A 22,919-nucleotide genomic window follows, 5' to 3' on the forward strand; every position below is an offset into this window, starting at 1 on the left:
AGATTAGAATTAGAAATCTATTGTTAGACTCTACACTTACGAGCAAAAATAATGTATCACTCTCCATACATGGCTGTACTAAAGTTAACCATTATTAATGCCCGTCAGTGTAATTAAAAGGTAAATCTTATCAAATAGGTTTTTGCTTCAGTGTCAATGCAAATTTGATATTAATTTGACACGTTTATTGATAACCGCCACGGCAAATTTAAAGGGTTCCGTGAATCTTTATCATTAATCATACTTCCTACTAAATTATACTCGGTCAAGGAAGCAACAGATGGTTGTTGGGGCCGAAAGGTTCTCGAGTGGAGACCGCGGATCGGCAAGCGCAGCGTAGGACGTCCACCAACGAGATGGAAGGATGACCTGGTCAGTCGCGGGTTCACGGTGGATGCAAGCCGCTTCCAACCGAGGCAATTGGAGGTCTACGGGGGAGGCCTATGTCCAACAGTGGACGTCCTACGGCTGATATGATGATGATGATGATGAAGGAAGAAACTAAAGAGGACCAACAAAAAAGACTGCCCTGCTTGTACTGACTATTCTGACTTGTACTGATCTATTCTGTGCCCAAGTACCACCAGCGCCTACGGGAGAATTCATGCTTTCCAGCATATAAGAGACTCTTCCAACAAGAGCCGGATTTAGAGGTCTGGAGGTAATAAAAGAGTGGAGCCCCCCCCAAACTATTTTCCAAATAAAATGAGGGCCACGTGAGGTTTTGATATTTTACTGGTTGCCTGATTGAAGTGAACAAATGTAGATGAACAGATGTTACTAGTATTTACTCGTCGGAATTTGAAAAAACAATTCCGAAGTCTCTATTGTGGGGGCCCCTCTTTTGTGGTGGCTGTAGCCCCGGTGGCCCTGCCTCTAACGCTCTCCTCCCCGTAGTAAGCTCCAGGGAGCTCGGTACGCGCAGCCTGGTTTTTTAGCCGGTGACAGTTCAGCACTGTCTGGACCTTCGTTTCTCTGTTATCTACGTATATTTTTCCCCAATGCATGCTCCAATAAAATTGAAGAACTAAAAACAAGTAAGGCCAAAGGTCTACCGCATTGGTTCAGAAACAATCTATTCATGCACTCTATCTTGAAAAGCCCTAGGTTGTATCTGTTGGTTCCCATCCCAATGAGGGCTATCGCGTATGAATTCGCTGCTAGAGGCGCTAGTGTACGAGAGGTCTCCGAAATGTCAAATCTCATAGTTTTTGGGTGAGCTACGCGGGTTTATTTATAATTAGAAATAATTTTGTGAATATTTTGCAATATCTGAAATTAATTATGGCAAATATGAGTTCCGTATGTCTGTGTTCCGAATGTCTGTGTTTTGAGACAGTTTTGTCTTTCGGAAATCTTTGTCCTCCCTTTTTTCCGAACAAAACGGGACTACGCAACACTGTGGTTGCTCGATATTTTTATGGTACGGTTTTAAGGTGTATTAAAAAACGGGCATGCCGGTCAACTGATGGTAAGTGATCACCGCCGCCCATGGACCTACAGCATTATTAGGACTGCGGGTGCGTTGCCGGCCTAAAAGGGGGGCTAAAGGGGGGGGGTTAAAGGGGGGGGTTGAAGGGGGAGGGGAGTTAGGCCTCCGACTCTCCCACTCACCGTATGAAACACAGTAGCAAAACTACTATTTCACGCCGGTATTCCTAACTGAGACCTTTTAAGGTAAAATTAGCAGGGAATCTCTTGAGTAAAGAATAACTGATGCAGTCTAGAGGCCTAATAGCCGTAACAGACGATCGAACGGTCCGGCGAACGGACCGAGAGGGACGCAGCCATCTGTTAGAATGGGATATCCATACCACCATTACTCTAACAGACAGTTGTGTCCCTCTCGGTCCGCCGGACCGTACGATCGTCTGTTACGGCTACTCGTACTGACGTTCGCGATTGCATTAATCATCTCTTTCTACCCTCGTCTTATAACTACCACGTGTGTGAAAGAAACGGGGGGTGAAAACGATTGTCATTCCAGTATGCTAGACAATGAGGCTTCAGGGTCCAGGATGAAAGAAGAACAGTAAACCAGGTCTGTTGCTATGCTATCGAACTGTATTACAAGAACAAACACATAACTACCTATCTGTGACACATAAGCAATTCTTACTATAACTCGTATTACAGTGTTGGGATGATTAGTTGGGATTCCATGAGAGAAGACGAGAACTAGATTTAAAAAGTGACGCACTAAAAGCTAGACCACCGTCAAACATACACTACAATTATGTCAATGTTAATCTAACCTGTGCTGCTTGCAAAAGGACGTTCTCTGCATAGATCTGCTACGTCAGCCATACAAGGGCTAAACAATCATCCCAGCCCGCAACAGCCAGGTATTATTATAATTAGTTGGCATGGGATTCCATTAAGTTGGGAATCTATTGAGTTGGGATTTTATTTAGTTGGGGATCTGTAAGAAAATTTTGTAGAACTGGGAACAAGCCCAAGGAACCCTACAAGCTTACGCTTGTTTACAACCTTAATCAACTTTGCAATCTACAAGCAATCAACATTTATCGGCCTTGTATCACAAGGAATTAGTATAAAATGGCGAAACTGATAATTTGATTAGTTTAGTTCTTATAGTAAGACACTAAAGTGTTTTATAAGAGCTGAAGGTTTTTTTATAAGATAACTCGCGTCCTCCGACGCTTACAAGTGAAAAAATGCTGGGTATGTACTTTGGAATTTGTTTAGACCTAGAACCTGTGACGTTTTGGAGTACTTAAATGTCTCTAACCACTACACCGTATCATGACATGACCGTAATTGGAACGTATCCGGCACGGAATGTAACGCGACACAGACTACAGTCGAGTTCATAAACTTGTGAGCAAAAATTGTATCAAAAATATCTGAACACGCTTCTACGCCGTTAACAATAGAGTCGTGTTCAGATACTTGTGATCAAATTTTTGCTCACAAGTTTATGAATGCGACTGTACAACATGTCAACGCGGTGTCATATCCTGAAGAAGCCCTTTGCCTGACTAAGGTCATGTTCTAGGTAGGTAATTTAATGAGTAAGGTCATGTTCTAGGTTAGTCATTTTCTGAGTAGATCATGTTCTACGTAAGTCATTTTATGAGTTTTTGACGCTCCGTACATGGCACGCGACCATGTGCAACAAGACCTTAATAACTAATAATCCGTTTTGATTCTGATTTTTTTAATAATTAAAAAAAAATCCTCCTTCCTCTAACTCAAAATTGAACCCTTTCTTCCAGGAAAACTCCTCCTCCTAACAACCCTAGCCCTAACCCAGGGTAGGCATGTAGAAGTCGAGCTAGAAGGCACGAAGGTGGCGAGCGACCTTTGCCCAGAAGAGGGCCACTACCTCCTCCCCCACGAATACGACTGCACCAAGTTCTACTACTGCGAGTACGGGAAGAAATGGGACACCCCGAGGGATTGCAGCCCTGGGACTGAGTTCTCGTATGAACTGCAGGTAAATCAGTGGCAAAAGCATCAAGTCAAATGAACTGAAACAATTAATTGGTTCACCCGCGACCTTATGATAGCTACGTTCATGCAAGAAATGTGTTCATACAGTTCCTCCACCTACACACTGTAAGAACACACACAAATTGCACAGACCCATCTATCACCACCATGAAACTACACTGACGCGTTTAGAACTCAAACAGAGCTCATCTTCAAAGCAACACCACCGATCATCATGCTACCATGCACCAAGTCAAGTCAAAATATCTTTATTCAATTAAGGCTAGGTTGTTGTTTGTTTCTTTAAAAAAATATGGCTCTGTCAAGGACAATTTTGCCAGTGTCTAGTAGGTTTTGCCGAATCACGGTAAAAAAAATCTAGAAAACGAAATATGAGAGGTAATGGTGGATGAACGATCTAGGCTAGGTATAATAAGCACTTATGAGTCTTATGACGCGTGACGTCAACCTTTGTTGCCTTTTTAACAAGCCTATATTTAGTTTCACCTGTCCCGTTGTCGGTCTGTCTGTATAAGATCTTGCAAGTTAAATTTGATCAACTTCCAGTAGTCAGAATTGACTTGAAATTTGGAATACTTATGTAAATCGCGTGACAATACAATAATCTGGTAGTTCAGCCAGGATCGTCTCCGCAGGACGGAACTCTTCAACGGTTAATAGCATCGATTTGAAATTTGGTATGCAAATGTAGTTTGGGTGACAATGCACGAACAGTCAACAAAAAGTACAGTTAGAAAAAAAAGATTGTATTAAAAATGTAATTTTTATGGTTAGGTTATTTTGAATTACATTATGACGGAATATGTCATACTCGGTCGATAAAGCAGTATCTATACACTGAGCAATCAAAAACAGACCTTAAGGTGGTCAACCTTTTCATTCCGTGACTGTGGTCATATTTTTAGGAACGAATCATGTTCTGGTGACGCATCAGATGTTTGATTACAGGTCTGCGTCCACCCATCTGGAGCTAACTGCAACCTGCCCGGTACGCCTCCGCCAGCGACGGAGGAGCCTGCAACTGAAGCTCCGGAACCACCCACTGAGGCCCCGACTGAGGCCCCAACTGAGCCCCCAACTGAACCGCCTACTGAGCCCCCGACTGAGCCTCCCACGGAACCGCCAACTGAGCCCCCAACGGAGCCACCTACCGAGCCCCCAACAGAGCCACCTACCGAGACCCCAACTGAGCCACCTACCGAGCCCCCAACTGAGCCCTCAACGGAGCCACCTACCGAGCCCCCAACTGAGCCACCTACCGAGCCCCCAACTGAACCACCTACCGAGCCCCCAACTGAGCCCTCAACGGAGCCACCTACCGAGCCCCCAACTGAGCCACCTACCGAGCCCCCAACTGAACCACCAACTCAGCCACCGACTGAGCCTCCTACTGAGGCCCCAGAGCCAACAACTGAAGCACCAACTGAGACCCCGGCACCTATAACCACTCCTACCGAGGCGCCAAGCACCCCCGCACCTATAACCCTACCCACGGAGAAGCCAGAATTAGAGCTGCTACCCAACGGTTGTCCAGCAGATTTTGAGGAATACCTCCTGTTGCCCCACGAAACGCAGTGCAACAAGTTCTACTACTGTCTCTTCGGTGAAAAAGTGGAGCGAGTGTGCTCTCCGGGGACACACTTCAATCCTGCTATACTGGTATGCCAATGATTTATTATACAGGTATAGTACTATGACCTCTACGCCTATTGCTCGTGCGTCTTTATATGTCTAAAGAAAAACAGAAAAGTTTAGTAGCTTCTGAGATAAGATGGTTGAGGAATAGTCAATCTTTATTCTATACAGGAACTGTATAAGTGGGTTAGGTTAGGTAAGAACTGCAACCCTTGCACAAAAGGAACTGCTACAAAAAAGTAGGCTAGGTTAGGTTAGAACTGCGACCCTTGCACAAAAGGAACTGCTAAGAACCAAAAAGTAACCTAGGTTATATATAACTGGGATCGTTACTATTGCACAGCCGTGCATCGCTTGCCCATATTTCGCTCGTAAGATGCCTCGGAAAAATACAATGTCGCACAGCCGTACATCGCTTGATCATACCTACTTCGCACAAAGAATGGTTCGGACAAATGACGTGTCGCACAGTCGTGCGTCGCCTAATCGTTCGTCGCACAAACGACACTCCGACCAAACGCGTGTCGCATTCTAGTGTAAACCCCTCTCCAAGCGGCCAAAAGAGGCCGATGGAGATTGGAGAAGGGTCGCGAAGGCAGCAACCGCAGTGGTGGGCTCTCTCTTGACCACGGCCACTGCCAAGAGCGTCCGATTTAGAAGAGATTTGTTAATTTTTCATGGCTTTATTTTTAATAAAACTGATCCTGATTGACCCCTATCTTACCTGATGAAAAGTGGAGATGAGGCCAAATGTATAATTCACCTTGAAGAGCCCTAGGTTGTATTTATCCGCAAATACAGACGATGGGCGCGAATTCCATTCCATTAGCCTTTTTTTTACTTAACTGAGCTTTTTTTCTCAAGATTTTCTCCGGCAAACTATTTAAAAACAAAATTCTTGACTCACTCACTCACTCGCATCAATGCACAGTTTAAGACCTTGAAACAAGATAGTTGAAGTTCGCATATAAAAAATTAAGCAAACCGCTTGCAGACTAATGGGATATTAACTAAGAGTACATAAAGGTGAAGACGCTCCCCCCCTCCTGGAAGGCCGTTGGTTAGATGGTTGGTTATTCTTTAACTTTTTCTACATCCAGGTCTGCGATTGGCCAGAGAACGTAGGCTGTGTCAACGGGGACTCCACCGAAGAGCTATCTTTCGAAGTAGACTCTGAGGGCAGCGGTGAACCTGACATCGGTGACGACTCCTCGGAAGTTCTCCCCAACGGATGCCCCGCTGATTTCAACATCCACCAACTGCTTCCTCATGAGAGCGACTGCAGTAAATTCTACTACTGCGTATACGGAGAGACTGTTGAGAGACAGTGTGGACCTAATACTGTGTTTAATCCCAAGCTCCAGGTAAATATTGTCTATTACTATAGGTGAAAAACTTAAGGGAAGGACCTGTTGTACGTACGAGTAGTTGTGCACAGATTTGATAATATGGAGCTTAAGTCGCTTTTCTAATTTGGAACGTCAAATTCGCTTATACAGACTCGTTACTTCCGTTTTTCACCTATAACTAGCTATTGTCCTCGTCTCCAAAAATTCGTTTGTCACTATCCCACGGAAACTAAGAAATTTACAGGGATGGAAACTATTCTATGTCCATCATAGGGTCTCAAATTATAGCTCCATACTAAAATTCGGGAAGACGAGAGTCACTTTGGCTGTATAATATTAGAGACAAAGTGTGGATGGATGACTATTGATAAACATTCACTGTTGGCACAGGTCTTCTCTTAGAATGCAAGCTTTGGGTCCTGCGCGGACCCGTGAAGATTGGGCACCATATACACCATTTTTTGCTTCTGGAAGATTTAATTTGGCCATATTGTATTAAGCGCGGACCTTCACGATCGCATTCGCCGTCTCTTTCTGTACTCATCCTATACAGTGTGACGGAAAGAACTAGTGCAATCTTCTGCTTGAGAGGCCTTTGGTCGAACCCAGAGACTTAACTCTAGAATCGGTCCAATAGGTTGCTTGGAGTTAACTCCTCGGAGTTGTTAAGGGATTCGGATCCGTTTAAGGATCTGACTTTAAAATCTCCAGATCCGGATTTACCCATCTTTACTCTAGATCTAAGCCGTGGTGGCCGAGTGGTTTCAATGGCCTCTCAAGCAGATGATCATGGGTTCAAACCCCGGCTTGCACCTCTTGAATTTTTCGGAATTCATGTGCGACATTACATTTGAAATTTACCACGAGCTTAAGCTGTTAACGGTGAAGGAAAACATCGTGAGGAAACCTGCACGAACCTGCGAAGCGATTCAATGGTGCGTGCGAAGTTCCCAATCCGCACTGGGCCCGCATGGGAACTATGGCCCAAGCCCTCTTGTTCTGAGAGGAGGCCTGTGCCCAGCAGTGGGACGTATATAGGCTGGGATGATGATGATGAAACGTGGGCATTGAGTTGTTTGTAACAGAGTATCGAGCATTCGCCGTTCTTAGGGTTCCGTACCCAAAGGGTGCCATCGGAGCCCTACTACTGATACTCCGCTGTCTGTCTGTCTGTCTGTCCGTCTGTCACAGGGCTCTATCTCTTGAGTCATAATCGTAATAGACACTTGACATTTTCACAGATTTTGTATTACTGTGGCCGCTATAACAACAAATACTAGGTACATAAAAACAGAATAAAATAAATATTTAAGGGCGGCGCACTTAGCCGGTTTTTAGGGTGCCGGAGCCAAAATGGCAAAAACGGAACCCTTATAGTTTGCTGTCATTTTGCACGGATATATATGTAAACTATGCCGACAAAGTGGTACAATAAAAATTATTTCGTAGCCCTTCGTCTCAGTCGAGTTTGAGTTTCCTTTCGAGTCGCGTGCTCCTGAGAAGAAGGGCTACGAAATAGCCCGAAACATGATGAGCTAAACTCGGTTTAAGACGTGTATTATCCGTTACAATATTCATGTTCAAAACATTGAAGGATTTTAAACATTTTACTTATCTATCATTGTAATACAAACTAGACTAGTGTGTGTTCTCTGCAGAAATGTTTAGATAGTTTAATAGGGGAATTTCAATATTTAAGACACCAGTTGACGTTGTTTTGTTAACATTTAGTAAAATACCTATCCAAACCAAGTATAGTTACTCATCAGTGACGTAAAGTTTAAAGTTCACGGAACAAAATTTGACTTGAGTTACAAAGGAAAAGGACAATGAGTTTTTCTTGTAGATTTGCGACTGGCCTCATAACGTCGACTGTGCTAATGCTGGTAACGGCAGCAATGAAGATAATGATCATGATGAAGACAGTGAAAGTAACAACGTCAACAGTGAAGAGAGCGACATCCTAGATAATGGATGCCCTGCTGATTTCGATGTCCACCAACTGCTGCCTCATGAGAACGATTGTAGCAAGTATTACTACTGCGTCCATGGCAACAAAGTGGAGAGACCCTGTAATAATGGTCTACACTTCAACCCGGTTCTGCAGGTGAGTGTCTATATCTAATACGGTTGAAAACTCCTGAATTTGCCATGTCTTAATATTATTATGAAAATATAGATATGCAGACAGTGTTAGCAAAGAGAATACTTAAATCGGGTGCAAATTGGATTTATAGTGGTTTTTTGAAAAATCTATATACCTGTCTCTTTCTCAAACGCTTTCCTCTATGCAGCAAGTATAGGTAGAGTCAGGCATTGTATAGTTTTAATTTGTAAAGCATATACAAAATAGTCAAATACCATATTATAACATGACCAAAAGTCGCATGAATTAAGAAAAGTGCCTTTACTTCTAATAACTACAGTCGAGAAAAAATTAGCACGTACTAGGGTGAAACCTTTTCATAATCAAATGTCACTATGATTTCTTTGGCAAATGTATGGGATGTCAACATGACATTAGTAACACGAAGGTTTCACCCTGGTACGTGATACAGTTTCCTCGATCGACTGTACCTAAATATTTGAAGTTAGGTAATGCTTCGATTATTAGGAACATAAGCCTTAGTTTTCTTACGTTCGGCCCAAAATATGTTCATCTAAAGCTTAGAGTACAAAAGTAACTGAACCCAGAGGAACTAAAGCAGTGACCGATGAATAAAACTGCTAATTTTGATGTTACATAATAAATAATAATAATAAATATCATGGGACAAAAATTGACACTAATTGACCTAGTCCCATACTCAGTAAAGCTTGTATTATGGATACTAGGCGACGGATAAATATACTTATATAGTATAGATAAGTAATAAACGTCCTAGGGCTATGGAGAGGGCTATGCTCGGGGTTTCTCTGCGGGATAGAATCAGAAATGATATCCGCAGTAGAACTAAGGTTACCGACATAGCCCGAAGAATTGCGAAACTGAAGTGGCAGTGGGCGGGGCACATTGCTCGCAGGACTGATGGCCGATGGGGTCAGAAGGTTCTGCGGACCGGGAGACGAGCTGTTGGTAGGCCTCCAACAAGATGGAGCGACGACCTGGTTAAGATCGCGGGATCGCGGTGGATCCGAAAAGCACAAGACCGGTCTGAGCTGGCCTTGGGGGAGGCCTATGTCCAGCAGTGGGCGTCTTTCGGCTGACATGATGATGATGATGCAACGTCCAAGACCCGAGAAAAAACATTTAATTCGTATTATACATACAAATATCAGCCTCGGCCGGGGATCGACCTTGGTATAGAACTACGCACCTTAAGCTTCGTAGTCAGGTTTTATAACCACTTGGCGATTCGGTCGATAAAGTTTAACAGATAGAATGTTTTTTTTTTAATTTAACGCGATATTAGGTTCATGTGTTTAGATTATTGTTTGTGATATTTAATTTACATTAAAAATTAAAATTATATCCGATCCTTCGGATAAACGTATAAGTCATCGCGATAGAGTTATTGGTCTTGTTCACGAGAAAACACTACTATTTTACAGGTTTGCGACCGCCCAGAAGACGCAGGTTGCGTTATTGGTGGTGGCGAAAACAACAGCGGAGAAGGTGACAATGACAATAGCGAAGAAACTGCAGAACCTAACAACAGTGTCAGTGGAGAAGATAACAACAGCGGAGAAGACAGTGCTATTAGTGGAGAATATGGCAGTGGAGATGATAGTGAAAGTAACGAAGTTGAAGTAGCGTTGCTGCCTAACGGCTGCCCTGCTGACTTCAATATCCACCAACTGCTGCCACATGACACTGACTGCGCCAAGTTCTACTACTGCGTGCACGGAGAGAAAGTGGAGAGGGAGTGCGGACCTGGGACACACTTCAACCCTAGTCTGCAAGTAAGTACTTAATAAACTTTTTTTAGTTTAGAAAACGTATTGCTAGTAAAAAACAAATGATATTACATACAAATAGTATTGCATCCTTCTTGTCTGTGGGTACAATTTTTTTATAACTTATCTAAATGGTTTGCATGGTAGGCATGAGCAAGGCTTTCGATTTTGTATCACATGAAATGCTTTTAAAAAAATGTGAACTGTATGGAATCAGGGGCAAAGCAAATGATTGGTTGCGATGTTACTTGAGTGACAGAACACAGTTTGTTCAGGTGACTAGCAGAGAGGGAACAGAGATAGTGTTAACATTCTTTGCAACATGTCAGTAGATAACAATATTTAGCTGGTTTTAATACACTTTGAATAAAACAAGTACAATGTCTGTATGAAACATGAGCATTTCATACATCTCAGTATAGTGCAGAAATCAACTTCAACTTTTGCTTAATGGCAACCGGTCGCTTTAGGTTAGCAACCATTACTGCCAATGACACCTGACAGCAGCAGAGTATACATGTGTCTGACCGGTCAGTAAAGGTTTTTCTAAACGGGGTTGTTAGAGAGTTTGTAGCAGTTCCTGGAATAGACAGTACACATACACAAAACATAGAGACAGCACAAAACGTAGAGACAGTACAAAACGCTTAGACATTAGGTACGTGCAGAAATCAAAGATATCTTCACTTTCACTCTTTTTTTCTTTACTTTTTAGTTACTGTATGCCATCTGACAATTTCATACAAAATTTCAAATACGAAGTGACAGCAACAAGGTAGTAAAGAATATCTTTGACAGACGAATGTCTGCACCAAAGTCTGCACACTAGAAAATGTTAAAAAATGCAGTCGAAAGATTTAGTAAAAGACAATCGACTACCATAATATGTATGATTAAATATCAGCCGACCAGCCAGTAGTAACAAGTAGGAATTACCTATAAACAATATCACTGTGGATTAGCAGAATCAAAAGTCACGATAAAACTACGCACGTTTCTATGTAATAATCAAAATTCTAAGAAGCTTAATTTCCTTTAATCCATCAGATAAGTTTTCAAGATAACAAGGATCTGCGCATATAAAAACAATTGTAGAGAATAATTAATTGATCGATAAGTATATTGTCGGTGGCTTTGTCAAGGGCCCTTATTCGAGAGTTTCAACCGTCTCATTTTCGTGTTCACACTTTATGAATGGGCTGTAGAATTAGATGACATTTTAGATTTTTTTAGACGTCCTGTACTTCTAGTAGATTACCTGGAAACAGTCAGAATTTTCTACCATGTCAACAAAAATGTGCGCACGAAAATCAGACAGAATAAACTCTCGAATCAAACCCAAAACGAAAGTACAATGTGGATTGGTGCAAGTTTTATGCCATACATTTTACGACTTTGACGTAAGACGCCGGAGGGATACATTGTTGTAAACTTTCGCGATTTTTTATGAAGCTATTATTAGGTATATTTGGTGCTTATGGATTTCGTTAGTTGGTATCGTATCATCATGAAAAAGTATATACTATGAAAATAGGGCTATGTTTTTCTCTGACTTAAGATATTTAATTATTTTTCTCAAACATGACATGAAATATTGACGTTGTGTTACAAATAATAAGCCGAGAAGTATCGCGCTGCAGGCGCTGGGGCTCAGCTGCGTGCGCGCGGTCACTCTAGCGGCCTGCAAAGAGATTTCATACAACCTTGCAGGCCGCTGGCCGGCAATGCGACCGTCTTTTGTTTCGACGCGCGTGCGCGACACGTACAGCAACACCACAGCACGCACAGCAGCGCCGCCAGCAGCCACAGCACACAACAGGGCGACCAGACTAGCGTCCCGCCAGCTTCATTTCTTGTTTTTTTTTATTTTATTTCTTGTAATGTTTGAGAAAAGCACTATACAAACCTCGGCCGGAACCTGGGGTTGCCGGCCTCGCATCCCTATCCGGCCTCGCTAGGCTCGGCCGTCTATATCTGCTTAGCCGGCAACCCCCTACTTCCCGGCCTCTACAGTAATGTACTATTTTATTTGCTCTAAAACGTAACTGACGATAGAAAGAAAGAAAGAAAGAAAATACATTTATTTAACGCCATAAAAAACAAACATAGGAACAAACATAGAACAAATAAAGACATACATGACGCTAAACAGGTCCTCACTCAGCATAATGCGGCGGCACGGATAGGAGTAGGTACTTGACGTTACTTTGAATCAGAATCTTGATATAAGACTTTATAATTAAGTGTTTACCCGCGGCGTCGCACACGTAAATCATTAGGTCCAGCAGCTGAATTGAAATTCCGGGATTTTTAAAAATTCCCGTGGGAATTCCCGAAACTTAAATCGTTGTTTTCATTGACGTTACATTAAAAACAATCATGGTCAAATTTCATGGCCATAAGCCCCGCGGTTGTTATTTCGAGATATTATCCCTATCCCGTGGGAATATCGGGATAAAAGGTAGCATATGTGTTATTCCAGATATCCAGCTATCTACATACCACATGACTCTAAGCCAGGGATGGCGAACCTTTACGTATCAACGTGCCTTTTTTCCAAAGAAATGTTTAGTGAGATCATAGACGTGCCATCAAATAATTTCTAGTTTGTGATTATTGGGAAAATAATAATAGTTAAAATAGCTTAGGCCTAGTCACTAGAAAATTATGCACCAGACACATTTAAATAGTGCATAATAAATTTTGTGATCAGTGACGTGCCCAAAATATTGTGTCGCGTGTCACGGCACACGGCACACGGCCATTGGTTCGCCATCCCTGCTCTAAGCCCAGCGGTTATTAGTTCAAGATTTTATCCCTATCCCGTGGGAACATCGGGATAAAAAGTAGCCTATGTGTTATTTCAGACGTCCAGCTAACTACATACCAAATTTCATGACACTAAGCTCAGCGGTTGTTATTTAAAAAAATTATCCCTTTCCCGTGGGTATATCGGGATAAAAAGTATTCTATGTTTTAATCCAGGTTATAAACAAATTTCATCCAAATCCCTCCAGCCGTTTCAGCGTGAAAGAGTAACAAACATACTCACTCACTCACTCACAAACTTTCACATTTACGATATTAGTAGGATTTTATATTTATTTTTTATTGTCACCTGCTTTCAATAATCGTACATAACTAACTTGAGGCATAACTAAATAGTAATTAAAATCATGATGTCGATTTTAACTAAACTTGAATACGTTGACAATACAAGGACCCGATAGCCCAGAGGTTAGAGAAGATGACTACGAAGCTTGAGGTCTCGGGTTCGAACCCGGTCGAGGCAGATATTTTGTGAAAAATACGAATGTGTGTTCTCGAGTCTTGGGTGTTTAATACGTATTTAGTCTGATATAGCTATTTAAGGTAATGTTTATCTATTCCTAGTAGCATATTTACCAGTCGATTGGTGTAAATGTGCCGTGTATTAATGGCCTAGTGGTTTGACCTATCGCCTCTCAAGCAGAGGGTCGTGGGTTCGAACACTCTGAGTTTTTCGAAATTCATGTGCGGAAACATTTGAAATTTAACACGAGCTTTTGTTGACTACTGTGATTCAATGGTGCGAAGTTAATCCGCAGGTGGGAACTATGGCCCAAGCCCTTGTTAAATGTGCCGTGGGACGTATATAGGCTGGGATGATGATTTATTTATTATTTATTTATTGAAAACAGGTCTGTGACCACCCTGAAGACGCTGGATGCGCGAACGCAGGAAATAGTGGAGAAAACGGAAACAGCGGAGAAAATGACAATAGCGGAGAAGGAGCCGATAGTGGAGAAGGTAACTATTATGTTAAGCGGCCGGATTGCAACCACCATCTTGCTCGCTAATCCTGACGTGAAGCAGCAGTGCTTGCACTGTTGTGTTTCGGCGTGGAGAGTAAGACAGCCGGTGAAATTACTGGCACTTGAGGTACCATCTTAGGCCTCTAGGTTGGCAACGCATCGGCAATACCCCTGGTGTTGCAGATGTTTATGGGCGGCGGTGATCTCTTACCATCAGGAGACCCACTTGCTCGTTTGCCATCCAGTCGAATAAAAAAAAATAATTGAGAAAAACTAAAAATTTAACAGTAAACTAGAGCACTGTGAGACTAAGATAGAATGCCGATTTTGTACAAAAAATAAACAAATTACATGAAATTTAAAAAGCGCAACGGAACACCACACCTTCCGGCCAGAAGTTGGAGCGCAGAAACAACTGCTGGTGCTTGTCTGAACATAAAACAACAATAAGTTACAATTATTAAAATACCCAGGACTTAGACAAAGAGTAATAATACAACGGGCCAAGTGCGAGCCGGACTCGCGCACAAAGGGTTCCGTACCATCTATACAACATTCATTAGACATTAGCAAAAAACGGCATAAAAATCACGTGGTGAAAATGGTGGCAGTGAAGAAGCAGCAAGCAATGAAGGTAATTAAATATGTGATGACATCACGTGTGTGTCTGTGATGACATAAAGCGTCCAATATGCGTACGTTATGCCTTTTCTTAGAGCTTCGTAGCCCAAAAAGACGGAACCATAGTTCTCTCATTTATAAGCACTCGTATGTAAATCTAAATCCGTGCGCACCTGAAAGAGCTCGCAGGGTCCATGACTAGGGCCAAAAAAAATCAAATCACTCGAATACACGAAAAAAAAAACTTTTTATCCATGACATTTATCTTTTACACACGTCCTAACTGAGTCTCTTCTTGTGAGTCCTCTCGTACTTTATAAAGAACCAAATGACACTAAAAATTATCGCCGAAAGTGCTTTGTTGATTGCACATCGAATTTGACAGAGCCAAGTAATAAGAATATTTTCTACTTCTAAGGCAGCGGCGGAGACGAAAATGGCGTTCTAGACAACGGATGCCCTGCCGACTTCAACATCCACCAACTGCTGCCGCATGAGACTGACTGCGCCAAGTTCTACTACTGCGTGCATGGAGAGAAGGTGCAGAGGGAGTGCAGCAGCGGGACACACTTCAATCCTGTGGAACAGGTTGGTTTCCACCAAGTTTTCATTATCATCAACAGCCGGAAGACGTCCACTGCTGAACAAAGGGCTCCCCCTTAGAACGCCACAATGAACGACAACTCGCCACTTGCATCCAAAAGCCAAGCCAAGCCAAGCTCCATACGCCAAGTTTTACTTAGAAGCAAAATCTATGAATGCTTTTATTAATCACTTGCGCCCGGAAAATTCGTTATCTCGTGGGAGTTTTGAAGATTCCTTATTCACTGTCTTCAACCACAGATATGTAAATGTATAAAATATTATAAATATTATAATGTATTCTCTATCTGTCTCTATCTAATTAATTACCTCTTCGGACTAATCAATCAATTATGTTCATTTTATTCAGATATGCGACTGGCCACACAACGCCGGCTGCGCTAACGCTGGCAGCGGAGAAGGTAACGGTAGTGGAGAAAATGGTAACAGCGGAGAAGACAACGGCAGTGGAGAAAATGGCAACAGCGGAGAAGACGATAATAACAGCGGAGACGGTGGCAACGAGAATGGTGTTCTAGACAATGGATGCCCTGCTGACTTCAATGTTCATCAATTGCTGCCGCACGAGAGTGACTGCGCCAAGTTCTACTACTGCGTGCACGGAGAGAAGGTGCAGAGGGAGTGCGGGCCTGGGACACACTTCAACCCAGTTGAACAAGTGAGTACACTAAAAAAAAAAGTCAAAAATAATTTATTTAGTTTACACCTACACATTTTTTTACAATTATACTCTATATTAAAGAAAACATTATAGTAAGGTTACAACTAAATAAAAAGGTAAGTCGCACTCAAAAGTAATCCCTCAGTTTCTTGCTTGAAAATTACATAAATCGTTTTTTACAGATTTGCGACTGGCCCCACAACGCAGGGTGCGCTAACGGAGGCAGCGGTGAAGACTCCGGCAATAGCAACGAAGGTGGCGCCAGCGGAGAAGGTGACAACACCGAAGAAGTTGACAATGGCAACAGTGGAGAAGGCGACAACACTGAAGAAGTTGACAATGGCAACAGTGGAGAAGGCGAAAACACTGAGGAAGTTGACAATGGTAACAGTGGAGAAAACAACAATGTAAGCAGTGCTGAAAGCAACGAAGTTGAAGTAGAGTTGCTGCCTAACGGTTGCCCTGCTGATTTTGACATCCATCAATTGCTACCACATGAGTCTGACTGCACCAAATTCTACTACTGCGTGCACGGAGAGAAGCAAGAGAGAGAATGTAGAGATGATCTCTTCTTTAACCCGGCTATACAGGTAAATAACTGTACCTTATAGTTTCTAATGACACACGGTTAATTACAATAGAGCTTTCGATGTAGAGACGCAGCTGTATGCATCATAATCACTGGAGAATTTGTATGGGTGGAAATTCATCCAAACTACATGTCACTAGATCACCCGTGTGGTGTCGGGTTAGAATTAACCTCTCCATTTCTTCCGTGGATGTCGTAAGAGGCGACTGAGGATATAGGTTAAGGTATACCGTAGGCGACAGGTTAGCAACCTGTCACTATTGTACCGTTTTTGTCAAACTTAAAACCTAAAATTGCTGAAAGTGGCTCCGAAGCGGTAACGTTTCGTGTGCTCTGCCTACCCCATTTGGGAATACAGGCGTGATGTTTGCGTGTGTGTGTGTACATATCACTAGAAGCGATTGAAATACCACTTGCAAGAACGAAAATCCAATATCCAAACTCTTTAAACTAAACTTGTTTACATTCCAGGTTTGTGATTGGCCAGCTAACGTTGACTGCACCAATGCTAACAGCGGGGAATCTAACAACAATAGCGAAGAACCGATCAGTACTGAAGAAACTGGTAAGAATCCAACTAGTAATTATCGCATGTTATGTAGAAATAGGAACTTATAGAAGTGAGAATCCATGCGATAGAGAATCTGCAGAAATGGGAGCTGTTAAGTTTAACTGGGAACAAACCATGTATGGAATCTAAAAAATAAAATCTGTTACAGAGAGTGCCAGCAGTGAAGACAACGACGGTATTCTAGAGAATGGATGCCCAGCTGACTTTGACGTGCACAAGCTCCTGCCTCACCCTTACTACTGCGACAGATTCTTCTACTGCGTCAACGGAGCCAAGGTGGAGAGGGAATGTGGACCTGGAACACACTTCAATCCTAAGCTGCAGGTTAGTGTAGCTCACCACCTTATCATCATCAGCCGCAAGACGTCTATTGAATAAAAGCCCTCTTAGATAGAATGTGTTATAAACGTACGAGTATTCGTGACTGTCCCAATAGTTGGCATCTGTAATCTTATGCCATTAACAATAGAGATGACAGCAGGGTGTCGTTTATTGGGGATTAGCATGTTGAGGACTAGGTTATAGTGTTCCGTTAGCTCGCACGAAACGGTTTGCTTCATCTTTCATAATGTGAACTGCTAAGGAATGGAATTCGCTCCCGTCGTCTGTATTTCCAGAATTTTCTACATATTGCTATGTCCTTAAACAGGGTTGTACTTAGACCTAAGGTGACATGTACAAAGTGCAATGATGAAATAAATAAATAAATATTTTTTAATTTAGGTATATGAAACTAAAAAACAACCAAGATCTACAAACATAAAAATGTATAATTGTATAGTAATGCATGAACAATAAAAGGTACATAGTAAGCGAACAATTATTCCCACTGTTGGTATTTCATTTCCTTGCAATCGAAGTGAAAAGCAGTGTAAAACTCGAGCATTAAACCAATTTCCCCCTCGACGTATCTATTCACCCTCGCCGTACCGACTCGTGTAAAACGGCTCGTTTTATGCTCTTGTTGTACAATCTACTATACTTTACACTAAACACGATACACACCTACACATTATGAATAAAAAATTATAAATAGAATGAATGGTTTATTTCCGGCTCCAACAGTATACCAAACCCTTAATTTAACAAGTTAAACAATAGAGCTATAAAATACAACAAAATACATCGTTCGGTACAATAATATACGATTACTTCCACATGCTACATGAGTTTGCTATTTTATTTACATTGATAACAACACCCAAAAGTTACAAGTAACATACAACGTTACATCACTAATGTTTACAGGTCTGTGACCACCCCTCCAACGTGAACTGCGTCGGCGGCGCTGGAAGTGTCATCCCCTCCTCCGAAGAATCCGCGAGCAGCGAGGTAGACCCAGAAGGCATCCTCCCCAACGGCTGCCCTGCTGACTTCAACATCCACCAACTGCTGCCGCATGAGACTGATTGCGCCAAATTCTACTACTGCGTGCATGGAGAGAAGGTGGAGAGGGATTGTGGACCGAACACGCATTTCAACCCTGTTGAACAGGTTAGAGACAGATATCATGTGTTTGCAGACAGCTATGAATTAAGGGCTTCCTTCAAAGGCCGGCAACAGACCAGTGACTCTATTTGAGCTGTTGGTACTAAAGAACAGTCAGTGGTGATCATTTTCCATTAGATGACCAAAGCTCGTTTGCCTCGCTCTAATAATAAATAAATATATGTATAAAATCCGCTAGGACATGAAATTCCTAGGCATATCATAAAACGCGCCGCCATTTGATGATTTGGCAGCTAACGCCGCTGTAGTGACTTCTACGCCATCTAGTTGTCATTGTCACACAGAACAACTGCAACATCCTACATCGCATCAAACTATCGAAGTTGCTCAACTTGACGCTAGTACAACTTCCAACGCTTGTCCCAATGGATCGGTCACTAAAATTATAACAAAACTCACTTAAACATAGCTTATTATATAGCATATCTAAAACACATAATTAACTTTTCAGGTGTGCGACCATCCAGAAAACGCTGGATGCGCCAACGCAGGTAACAGTGAAGAAACTGATCCCAACCCAGGTAGCGAAGAAGCTAACCCCAACCCCGGCAGTGAAGAAGCTAACCCCAACCCTGGCAGTGAAGAAGCTAACCCCAACCCTGGCAGTGAAGAAGCTAACCCCAACCCTGGCAGTGAAGAAACTAACCCCAACCCAGGTAGCGAAGAAGCTAACCCCAACCCAGGCAGCGAAGAAACTAACCCTAATCCAGGCAGTGAAAGCGATGAAACTAGCGTTGAAGCGCCAGAAGGCAGTGGTAGCGCTGAGAATGGCAGCGATGAGAACGCAGTAGTACCATCAGACAAATGCAAATCTTCCTGCAACATTGGCGCTTGGGCTCACGAGCACGATTGTGATAAGTTCTGGCGTTGCGACGGTGACAATGCAGTTCTAGGTACATGCTCTGAAGGCTTACATTTCAATGTGAATACACAGACATGTGACTTTATTTGCAATGCTGGATGCGTCAGGGAGGATATCCAAAGTACGCCTGAGCACGATGGGTTGAAGCTGTTCTTACCTTGGGACAAGGTTGATAAGACCATCAGGCGTTTATATCTCACTGGACAAAAATAGGCAACGTATAACATTTAAATTACTAATAAATAACTCCGTCTTAAGTTTTTAATTCAATTGACCTGATTTTGATAGACTACAAGGAAGGATTTGAGAAATCAGATTCAATAGTCGAAATAATCAGAAATCATGCATTAATTAATACGAAATAATTAATGGCGAAAACGATACGGGCTTTTTGAAGTCGGCTGATAAAAATGTTTTTCGTCATATTGCAAATATAATTCTAACTCTACGAACAAATAATAAGTCTTATTATTTGATCGTAGATCTAATAGCTGTATTATAATATTGTCTGTTACTGTCATAAATCATTTTTGATATTGTTTTGTTTTTAAACATCTTTGTTTGTTTTATATTGTTACCTATATTTGTATACGTTGAGAAAATAAAAAAGTTTGGAATTGTGATATTTTATTTATTTTTTAAATAGCACCTTTTTTCTACAAATATAAAATATACAACCATTTTAGCATAACTGCCTCGTAATAAATATAATGGACTTATAAACTAGAATAATGGTATAATCCGAGTACAAAAACAATATCATTTTGTACTATTATCTTATCTGAAACAATAAAGTTTCATTTAAACTTGTCAGATAAAACATGTTGAACATAAAATTATACACTGGACAAGGTTCCATTACGAGTCATACATTGTATGTTTAATTAGTGGTCAAGTAGCAAGACATGTAAATTGCTATTTGTTTTTGAAAAAAAAAAACTGAGACGTGTTCCTTGCGGCGCATTCTTCTTGGTCAAAATGGTCTATCTTATCAAAATAAAGAGCTATGTAAAAAAGCCTTTTGCGACCAGACCGCAAAATAGACTTTTGATTTTTAAAATTATTTATTGAGAAATGATTATATTGTATCTATGGGAAGCCGTGAGGATCGTGGGTTCAAACCCCGGCACGCACCTCTGAGTTTTTCAATTATCATGTGCGAAATAACATTTGAAATTTACCACGAGCTTTACGGTGAAGGAAAATATCGTGAGGAAAACTGCACAACCTGCGGAGCAATTCAATGCGTGGTCCGCGTGGGAACTACGGCCCAAGCTCTCTCATTCTGAGAGGAGGCTTGTGCCCAGCAGTTAACAAATAGTTAACACTTAACAGACTGACCAACTGCGGACCCCTGATACACATGCTACGGACCCCTAAGGGGTGGACCCCACTTTAAGAAACCCTGGGGTAGAGCATAGAGAGTATATAAGTGTAGAGGATAGGAGGACGGGTAGGAAATGGAGTGTAAAGGTCATGGGTTAAGAGTGGGGTGTAGGAGGTGAAAGATAGTGGGTAAAGGTAGGGGATAAAAGGTAGGGAGTAAAGCAATATTAGAATCTGCTTACATGAAAGCGGAGCGGTGATTTTTAACATTAGTTGTAATACCCAATCTCACCCTGCCCCCTTGTAATGTCACTACTATCAAAAAATACAAAAAGATTCCAAAAAACCAATCTTAATTTGATTGCTTAGTAACGATATCTCTTGTCCGGGTGAGCGGTTAGTTCCGATGGAGTGCCGAAAAGTTTCTCGATGAGGGCTACGGCATAGATGTCGCTAGTGTCGCTGCTTAAGTGGCTAAATAAGAAACAACACAAGCTGAGATATGAGGTGCATAGGAGAAATTCGTGTCTGTATCGTTGTCCAGCGGTGGTGTTGCGGTATAGCACACGGCACGGAATGCCGAGGACCTGGGTTCGATTCCCAGCGCTGGTCTTATTTTTCTGGTTTTTCTGTGCATCTATATTTCAGTTTGTATTTTCGATATAGGTTTTACGGGATGACCGTAAAAGTAACAAAAAATTTGGAATTGAAATAAAAAATACAAAAAGATTCCAAAAAAACAATCTTCACTACTATCAATTTCCACTGTGCTCTACTTCTATGAGGAATGAACTATAACTGGTTCTCGATGAAATTGTAACATCTCAGAGATAGTTTTGTTTGTTCCAAAAAGTATTATAAAGTAATATAAAATATGTTATGTTCATTTTCTACTTTATTTCAACCAAAACGCAAAATAGTAAAGTACAAAAAGTCAGTAACAGTTCTTCGAAATCATCACAATTACAATGATTCAAACACGATAAAAATTATAGGCCTTGACTGGACATAATATGTAGATTGTTATGGTTAGATAAATAGGTTAGGTTATATTTTTTAGTACTGCATTAGGGCCTAAGGCTTAAACTACACAGATAAATGAGCTCCGCCCAGCGGAGTTCTGTCGACTTTGTCACGTTATATCTAAGCTTTAGCTAAAGTCAACTGAACGAAATACAAATGTCGTTAGGATTTTCATGTATACCTACTACTGGTTTGTACATTAGATATTTTAAGCGTGGATCAACTGAACATCGGACATGTATCTTCAGGAATTTTATACATCATAAATTTTGATTTTCTCAGTTTTGTCTTTAGGAATATCGTACTTAGTATATTACATAATAAATATAAATAAATACATATAAATATTTACAAATGCGAAAGTGTGTGTGTTTGTCCGTCTTTCACATCGAAACGAGCCACGGCTCGACGTGATTTGGCATAGAGATAGTTTATGGGCCAGAGAGTGACATAGGCTACTTTTTATCCCGGAAAAATGCACAGTTCCCGAGGGAACAGCGCGCGATAACCGAATTAAACGCGGGCGAAGCCTCGGGCAAAGGCTAGTATTATTAATATCACAACCGAGACTTACTCGTAATCATGTCAATTTGTGTATTTACGAAGACAGGCCCTGTACTACTAAGTGCAAAATTCGAACTTCTTATCTTGCCGTCCCGATGACGTTTACATTATTAAATATGAGAGAGAGAGGGACGGTACGATACGAACTTCGATTTTCGAGTTTCGAAACGCCCAGGTAATTTTAGCATTGTACTGTTGTGATTAAGTGCCGTCTAATTATAACATAACTATTGAATAATAAAAAAAGTATTAAACTAAATTTGGTTTACAATGTTTTCATGTTTATATTAATAACTATGAGTCTCGATTAATAATGATTATACAGTAAATCTTGAATAAAACGTAGCATTAAGTATTGTTACGTAACAGTTGTATACAAACTACTATAATAAAAATACGAGAGTAACCCCCCAGATGCGCTACTCTGTATCGTGTCAA

General features: G+C 41.5%; 1 protein-coding gene across 1 annotated transcript; it reads left to right on the plus strand.

Annotated features, from left to right (window-relative positions):
* Positions 1–2,576: 2,576 nt before the first annotated feature.
* Positions 2,577–19,837, plus strand: LOC141443549 (uncharacterized). Its single transcript, XM_074108856.1, has 14 exons — positions 2,577–2,685; positions 3,240–3,460; positions 4,426–5,136; positions 6,213–6,476; positions 8,308–8,568; positions 10,014–10,364; positions 14,039–14,147; positions 15,192–15,361; positions 15,726–16,034; positions 16,220–16,627; positions 17,098–17,191; positions 17,346–17,521; positions 18,446–18,691; positions 19,158–19,837. The coding sequence occupies exons 1-14, from the start codon at positions 2,679–2,681 to the stop codon at positions 19,779–19,781; spliced, it is 3,951 nt and encodes a 1,316-aa protein (XP_073964957.1). The 5' UTR covers positions 2,577–2,678; the 3' UTR covers positions 19,782–19,837.
* Positions 19,838–22,919: the final 3,082 nt, after the last annotated feature.

Source organism: Choristoneura fumiferana, chromosome 27 (assembly GCF_025370935.1).
Source record: "Choristoneura fumiferana chromosome 27, NRCan_CFum_1, whole genome shotgun sequence".
NCBI classification, from domain to species: domain Eukaryota; kingdom Metazoa; phylum Arthropoda; class Insecta; order Lepidoptera; family Tortricidae; genus Choristoneura; species Choristoneura fumiferana.